The sequence below is a fragment of the Trifolium pratense genome, linkage group LG3 (assembly GCF_020283565.1).
Source record: "Trifolium pratense cultivar HEN17-A07 linkage group LG3, ARS_RC_1.1, whole genome shotgun sequence".
In the NCBI taxonomy this organism is placed as follows: domain Eukaryota; kingdom Viridiplantae; phylum Streptophyta; class Magnoliopsida; order Fabales; family Fabaceae; genus Trifolium; species Trifolium pratense.
Window position 1 is genome coordinate 526,634 of NC_060061.1, and position 8,943 is coordinate 535,576.

Genomic DNA, 8,943 nt, shown 5'->3' on the forward strand with positions numbered 1-8,943 from the left:
CGCCAGCGTTTTTTAGACCGAAGGGCATTACGTTGTAGTAATAGTTGCCCGACTCGGTCATGAAAGCTGTTTTTCCCCTGTCGGCCACAACCATTGGGATCTGATTGTATCCTGAATATGCATCCATAAAAGACAATAATTTAAATCCAGAAGAATTATCGACTAGTTTATCAATGCAAGGTAAAGGATAAGAATCTTTAGGGCAGGTCCTATTGAGATCGGTATAGTCAACACACATTCTCCATTTTCCATTAGATTTTTTAACTAGTACAACGTTTGACAACCATGTAGTATATCTGGCTTCAGAAATAAAATTTGCCTCTAGGAGGTCTTTTACAGCTTTTTCAGCAGCCTCCGCTTTTTCGAGAGACTGCCTACGCCTACGTTGCACTACGGCACTAGCAAGTGGGTCGACAGTAAGTTGATGACAAGCGATGTTTGGATCCAGCCCGGGCATGTCGGCAGCGTGCCATGCGAACAAATCAGCATTTTCTCTAAGGCAGACTTTCAGCTACTTCCTCGCCAACTCGGGGAGCCCCGTCCCAATCTTGACTCCTTTTTCTGGATCCTCGCCAAACTGGACTATCTCAAAGTCTCCATCTGGAATGGGGCGATAATGCTCTTTGCTCGCCTCGTCGTCTTCCTTCTCCTCCTTCCTCAACTTTTTCTCCTCCTTGTGCTCTTTCTTGGAGGTGCGGCTGTCAAGATCAACAGAGCTCACATTAGGTCCGGGCATACTTGATGGTGCTTCCGGGGACGGCTTTGGTGGTGTTTCCGAGGAAGGCTTTGGCTTCTTCGGCTCGGGAGCTTTGCCAATAAAATTGTTGCCTTTGGATGCTGCGTCAAAGCACCTCCTCGCGGCTTCAATGTCCCCGTGTAAAGTAGCAACCTGCCCCTTATGAGTGTAATACTTCATCTTCAGGTGGGCGGTGGAGGGGACAGCGATCAGGTCTGCTATGGCCGTCCTGCCGATGATGCACTGGTAGAGGCAGGGGCAGTCTACGACCAAGAATTTGACCCTGATCGACTTGGCAGTTTCCTCGGAGCCAAAAGTGACTATGAGGTCGACATAGCCCCAAGGCCTAGTGGTTGCCCCGTTGAATCCTGTGAGATCTGAGCCCAAGTACGGGGTGAGGTGTGTCTCGTCCAGCTGCAAGGTCCTGAACAAACTGGCGTACATAATGTCGCAGGAGCTCCCCGGATCGATGAGGACCCGACGAACGTCCATGTTAGCCATGTCTGCCCGAACGAGAAGGGGAATTTGGAAATTGGCTGTCCCACCGGGCAGCTCTTCGCGATAGAAGGCTAAAGGCATTGATCGCCCCTTCGCCTTGTCCAGTGTTGCGTTCATATTTGAGGACGTGTTGATAAGCTCCTCGAATTTTCTTTTTATTGATCCGACGGTGTGCTTGTCCATACTACCACCGGATATGACGAATGAGTCTGTGAAATAGTCCCACGTGCTAAGCGTAGGACCAGTATAGGTGTTCCCAAAACCGCTGGGGATAGCAAAATCTTCTGGCCGGGATACGCTCATAGCTATCTGTTTGGCGTTGTTCTGCCCGGCTGGTTGTTGAGGTACCTCCTCGACCGCGCGTGTCTCCGCGGCCTCTGGTCGAGGGTCATTGTTTCGTTGGACAAACTCTCTCAGGTGTCCGCTCCTTATCATTATTTCACTAGCATCCTTCAGCTGGATGCAGTCGTCGGTCCTGTGACCATAACTTTTGTGGTATCTGCAATACCTATTTTTGTCCTGGCCAGGCTTCAGAGGGGTTGGCTTTGGTTGCTTCACACCTGCTCTGTTGAACTCGGAGATGTGAACTGCAGCAAATATTTCTCCCCGAGATTTGATGAGGGGGGTGTAGGTACTGAATGCGCTTGGGGGGCCACGAGACTCTCGTCTTTCGCCCCTTCTTCTGTCTCTGCCCCTTTCGCCACCCCTGTCGCCGTGGCCTCTGTCGTTTCCTCTGTCGCCCCCTATCATCGTTCCTATGGGAGGACTCGCGGGCAGGGTGGCTGCTTCCTGGTCGGGCAAGGCGGGCGACATCAGCTGCCTGGACTTCCTCGTACTCAATGTATTTTTGAGCTTTTAGGAGGAGGTCGTCCCAGGTAGGTGGTTTTTCTATGCCAACAGCCTTGGCAAAATCGCTGCCCGGGCGAAGGCCCCTCTGCAGCAGATACTTCTTCATATCGTCGGTCGTCTCGACTTGCACAGCCTCTTTATTGAACCTCTCGACGAAATTGCGGAGAGTTTCTTCCTCGGCTTGGTATATGGCCTCCAAGGCGTGCACAGTTTTGGGGTGCTTGCGGGAAGCAGTGAAGTGTCTACAGAACTGGTATGTAAGGTCCTTCCACGAGTCTATAGATTGAGGGGGCAGGCTTTGGTACCATGCCATCGCTCCCTTCCTCAGCGTGGTAGGGAAAAGTCTGCACCTGATGGCACCGCTAATATTCCTGAAGTCCAGGTTAGCGTTGACATTAGCTATGTGATCGTCGGGGTCGGTCAAACCATCGTACGCGGGGAGCGTAGGAGGTCTTTCGAAGCCCTTCGGAATACGCTTCCTCAGAATGTTTGTGGACAGGGGGCATCGGGGATCACCCTCGTCACTCCCGTTGGGAGAATGGTCCTCGGAAGACCGGGGAGAATAATCACCAGGCATGGGCGTTGGACTGCGAGATTTGCGAGGACGGTAGCTGCCCGACGCGCCATGCTTGGCCATCATCGCCAACCCTTGAGGTGAATGGCGGCGCGGAGCTTCGTGTTTCCCTTTCTTGCCCGGGGAGAGTCTGCCCTCGCGATGTGGAGGAGTACGATCCCTCTTCCGAGGAGTAACTTCGACCCTCTCTAGGTCGGGGCGTCGATGTTTGACGGCCGCCGGACGGGGAGGGGAAGGAGTAGCCTGGTGTCTCCGCGGGGGAGAGTTGGTCTTTCTACGGCGCCGACTCCTTTCCAGCGCGGTGATTCTTTCACTTTGTTCGTCTAGTCGACGGCCTTGAGCCTGCATGGCCTCCGTTGTTTGTTTCAGAGCAGCGATCAAGGCCGTGATCTCGGAATTGGCCAAGATGGCGGGCTGTCCAGCGTTGTTTGCCGGAGTTTCTTGCTTGAACTGCGGGCGTTTGCCCATTCGACGATCGGTTAGGACCTCGACGTCTTCTTCATCGGATGAGAGTGAGGTTTCCCGTCCGTCGCGGGGATCAGTTTCTGGACCGCGTGGTACGGTGGTATCGTCACGCACCGGTGACAGAACGGTGTTATGCTGCGGCGGCGGAGAGGGTGGAACGTTGAGCACGTTCTCGTCGCCGGTATCGGTGTTGAGTTGTTGCGATGAACTAGCCATGATGAAGTTTGTTGAAAAACGGAATCGGTTTTGATCTTTAGAGTCTTGAATGAAGACAAAAGAAGGGGAGGAACTCAGTCCCCACAGACGGCGCCACTGATCTAACCTGATGATCAGAAAGGTTGAGGCCGGTCCGTTGAGCAAGCTTCCACACCGAAGGGGGGGTTTGTACCTGCAGGTGCTCCGATGCCTAAGTCAGCAAAGAGAACAAGAGAGATACAAGAGAAGAGAGAGAAAGTAGAATGCAGAATGATTCAGAATACCTGGCTCTCCTGTCTAGGAGAGCTTATATAGTGCCCCCAGCGCTGGGCCAAAGGTTGGTCTATTGGGCCGGGATAACCGGCCCAATAGACTCAACTGCCAAGATAGTCCCTGTATCGTAGGGGAAGGCCGTTATTTGCCTCTATCTTGGTTGGAGCCGTTCCGCTATTCGCGGGTAAGGGATAAGCTTCGTGACAGCTGTGGCTGGATAAAGGAGCACGTGCCAAACGTGCTGCTTAGCTGTTAAGCTACGGTGGAATAGATCAATATGCATGGATATATGAGCACGTGTTTAACGTGCTGCTTACCCATTATGTCGAGCAGGGCACGTCATTGGCTGACGTGTCGGGGAAGTCTTCCCTTAGTGGGCTGTGCCCCAAATGTCGGGCAGAAGGGATTGGGCCAGCTCTTGGCCCAGTCCAGAACAAGAATAATGAATGAATATTATATATAATTGAAATATAAAGTATTCATAAATTTTAACCTCTATCATTGTTTTACGAAACTCTTATTACATTTTTGTATCTATAATTTATTAAATTACTTATTATGTTTAAATAATTGCATAAAATTCTGTAAGATTATATTATTTTATCGAAATATGATTACTTAGGATTTGAATTAAATTGAGTAAACTGTAAAGTGAGAAAATCAAGGGTTGTGATTGTAACAACCCAATGATTTGTTATGATATACTTGTAATACTTACCTTTAATTTATTAACCCTAAGATGAACCCAATCACGTTAGAGGAGTCGAATCCGATTACTTATATGTTTTGTCTATCAATTGTTTTCGTCGTTTATATTGTATTTCTTTTTGTTTTTCGTATGTGCATAAACATAGACATTATTGAAAAAACATGAGTACTGAAAATTATTATCTCTCTAATTATGTACTTTCGTTCCTCTTTCTTCTAATAAACAAAATTTCACTTTTTAAGACAATTGAATGAATTTGATTAAAAAAAAGTCATTGAATGATTGATTTACCTTGTCTATAATATAGACTAAATATTCTGAGTATTCAATAAACATACAAATTTGGTTGCTTATAAAAAAGAATAGAAGGAGTATGCTATTATAAACAATGTAAATAATGGTTACTTTTTTTTTTTTTTTTGTCAAGTAGCCTACTGGCTAAAATTTCACTTTTTTAAAGGTGAATAAGTGGGAGCACTGGGGTTCGTACCCCGGTCCCTGCAATAATTTGCAATGTCTCTGCCAATTGAGTCATACTCCTTTGTAATTATTAACGTATACTTTTATAAAAAATTAATTTTCCCTCTAAACATTTAGACATATGATATTGTATTTATTACTTAAAAAACATATGCTATTTCTAATTGATAAAATTGAATTTTTGAATTGAGTAATTTTATTTTTGAGCTTCTGAATCGTACACGTAGTGAGTTTAAGTGATTTTATCGATTTTACATATAGTTAAATTATGCAAACTCGTTTTAACTTGTGATTTTACTTAAAATAATTGTAGCTCAAATTTAACACTAAGGACATACGTAAAAAGTCTAAAGGCCGCAAATAAATAGCTTAGCCAATAACTTCAGTTTCATTGCCGCAAATAACTTCACATTCATCGACAAAGACTAAAGACATTTGATGTGTTGAATATCCTCCGGTCAAGCGAAATACTCTCAATAATTTTATCTGTGAAATTTTCTCTTTGCAAAAACTCAACGCAAGGTTGTGAACTTGCTTCCAAAGTCATATATCTGCTATGATGTCTCTCGTTTACATTCTGATGACACTAAAATGAGAGACATTTTTTTAGGGTCACTAATATTTCACAGGAATTCATGCACAACGAGTGAGAACAAAAAAGCAATTGAAATAATAATACACGATGTATAAAATAGATCACAGTGAGATCAACGTATGTATTCAAGTTATCAACATCTGTATTCAAGAATTTTCGTAAAGAATACAAAAATCTAAACCATTAATTTATATATTTTATTGATTTATTTGTCATCGTAATTATAAATTTGATAGACCCTACAAAGAAAAAAACTTATACGTTTTAAGGGATAAATCTTTATTACTGGGCTATTAAAAAAAACACCAAAATCTTCAAAAGCAAGGGCATCAAACTTCAAATTCAAAAACATTTTCACTTTGACTCCAAGTAAAATATACCAAAAAGAAAAAAACTCCGGCCAACAAATCCTAACTCTAGATTACTAAGACCTATTTTTCGAGAGACATTTGAATAAGTGGACCCATTGACGAATTCAACTCATATTTTATGTTTATATCTATCATAAATAGTAAATAATAATTTTTTATTTATATTTCGTGATTTTAGTTTATAGGTCATGTGGGAAGCAATGTCAATTTAGTTTATTCTGATTGGTGTAACAATCCTTTTGCCTTCAAAGCATCTAATGAGATTGTTTTTTGAATCGTAAGGAAGGAATGAGTATCCCTTGTACTCCTTATAATTCAATTTTTGCTTATAAAAAAATAGTAAATAGACAATAAATAAAAATAAATGAATGGAGCAAACCCAAACTCAATTATCCTAATCCTAATCTTATCCTCATCCTAATCCTAATCCTAATATAGTTATAATAGATTTTGTTGCCCTGATCGAGTTTTTTTATTTATTTTTTTTACAGTGATCAAGTAAGAATAGATTCTGTTGCCCTATGTAAAATTTTAATCATCCCAATTAAATATTACTCCGTACAAGATTTGATTATATTTTATGAAACCTCTCAGTATGTATATAAGATAAAAAAACCCTTGATGACCTTTATAACTCGAAAACAATCCTTGATCACCCTTCAAAGAATATTTGCATAATTTCAAAACCTAGCTAGGTATGAATCTTTACTCAAAGCTATCAACAGGTCGAATCCAAATCAGCTTTATCTTTCTCCTCTTATCAATAATTTTCACTTGGAGATTCTTGTCTCTTGTTCCTTTATCCGTGTCCAAGAAGAAGAAGAAAAACAAGAACAAGAACAAAAACAACCTTATTAGTGATGAAACTGACAATGATGGTTCTGTTGTTTCTGAAGCCTACAAGTATCTTCTCTCATTAGAGAAAAAGAGAAGACCAATGATAGATTACATGGAGAAAGTTCAAACAGACATTGATCCAAAGTGGAGAGGAATATGTATTGATTGGGTAGTAAGCATTGTAGATTATTTCAACCTTCTTCCTGATACTCTTTATCTCGCTGTTTCGTGCATAGATAGGTTCCTATCTTTTAAACCTGTCAGCAGAGACCAGCTTCAATTGTTGTGTGTTTCATCGATGTTCATTGCATCGTAAGCCTTTGAATTTTGCAAATGGTTTTTCTCTTTGTTTTCTTGAGCATTGTGATTGATTGATTTCTTTATTTTATTCTTGATTATAAAGGAAGTATGAAGATACTTTCCCACCCAATGTGGAAAACTTTTGGCGTGCTACCAACAATCAATACAGCAAAGAAGAGGTAAATTTTAATACACTGTTTTCTGTGAAATTGTGTTAGTTTAATTTAAAGATTTAAGTTGACTGAGCTTAATTTTGATTTTTTTTGAATCACAACAATTAACTAAATGCCCGTATCTTTCGTTGTCATCAATTGTGTGGTTTGCACGTCATTTTGGTCCATAAAATTACTAACAAATAGTAACATGCTTGAGAATATTATTATAAAATTACTAACAAATAACACGCTTGACGATATTTTTGTAATTTTAGTATAGACTGTTGTGATAGTGCCTCATACATTTATGGATCAAAATGACTATTTACTCGTTAAATTAAATTTGTTGTGTGAATTAATCTGTGAATGCCTCTTATTTTGCCTTTCTTGTTTATTGCTGTCAATGCAGATTTTAGAGATGGAAATTGACATACTCAAGACCCTAAACTTTGACATGGGCAACCCCACTATTAAGACCTTTTTAAGGCAAGATTGGCAAATATGTTTGTTATTCTATTGTTGTTGCAAATGTCAATTTAAATATTTTACAAGACAGTATACTAATTATGTGTAGTTACTGTGATGCAGGGCGTTTATTGGGATTGCTTGCGAGAAAAATAACGTGAGTTTAATTTCTCATTATCTATTTTTGTGGCATTTCAAAAGCGTTCTTAAGTGTTATTGTTGTTTATTTGTTTCTGTTTCCGTTTCTTTCAGGATTTGAGATTGCAGTTTGAATTCTTGAATGACTATCTTGCTGAGCTAAGTTTATTGGATTATGATTGTTTGATGTTCTTGCCTTCTTTGGTGGCCGCGTCTGTCACATTTCTTGCTAGATTCATCGTTTGGCCTGAAACTTATCCCTGGGCAAGTCTTTGATTAAATAGTTAATAACTTACCTTTTATGTAAAAAGTATTCGTATTACCAGATTAACGTATATGATTCAAAGCAGTTATGTAGATTTTTTGTTTGTCTATGGCAGACTTCAGCCTTGCAAGAACACACAGGGTATAAACCAGTTGAGTTGAAAGAATGTGTTCTCATCTTACATGATTTGTATACGGCTAGAAGAAAAGGGACATTACAGTTTAGTCGAAAGAAATACAAGAGGCAAAAGGTGATTATATTTTAATCACATTCCTTAGACTTTATTAAATTATTTTGGCAAGTTTAATGACATTACATCTTTATACTGTAACAGTATAAATGTGTCGCAGACATGCCTTCGCCTAGTTGTTTACCAAGTTATCTGTTTGAAGTAGAGTGAGGGAATTGGATGAAACTGTTAATTTTTGAAGTGGTTCAATGATTTTCCACAAGCATGCTACATGGGCAAGGGACCGATCGGTATACGACTTAACTGAGAAGTTATTTCAATGCTGAATTTCTATGTTGTGAAGGTTATATGGTAAATAGCAGTTAACTTAATTTTGCTAGTAGTTATTGAAATTGTGGTAGCCTTACATCAAGTTGCAGTTTAACTTGTAAAATTTCACTTTATAAATAACTAAGATTGTGTTGGGGAACCACCCAACAGATTGTTTTTCCTTGTGCTGTGCTCACCTTCAATGCCATTACATTAGTGTGTTTCATCCATTAAAATGTAAGTATTTCGCAGCTAGTCAACCTGCTCTTGGCAGTTTTTATGAACTAATTGCCGGCTGCTTTTGTTTATGATAATTTATGTGTAGATTAACTTTGACTCATCAAATTCAACATTCAGCCAATTAAATTGTCATGCACACAGTCCACAAATCATAGGCCGAAATTGTTAGTGTCGAACGTCAGGACCGGGGTTCGAACCCCGGTCACTCCACTTTGTGTGTGAGTTTTCAATGGCTTTGCCATCTTGTCTATCAATCAAATAAAATAAAATTTGTTATGCACACATACAAGTCATAAACA

At 40.7% G+C, this 8,943-nt stretch overlaps 1 protein-coding gene across 1 annotated transcript; it reads left to right on the forward strand.

Moving 5' to 3' along the window:
- The first annotated feature begins 6,258 nt into the window (after window positions 1-6,258).
- On the forward strand, window positions 6,259-7,611 carry LOC123913351 (putative cyclin-A3-1). The gene is made up of 3 exons (XM_045964067.1): window positions 6,259-6,894; window positions 6,986-7,061; window positions 7,447-7,611. Exons 1-3 carry the CDS (start codon window positions 6,443-6,445, stop codon window positions 7,609-7,611), a joined length of 693 nt encoding a protein of 230 aa, XP_045820023.1. The 5' UTR covers window positions 6,259-6,442.
- Window positions 7,612-8,943: the final 1,332 nt, after the last annotated feature.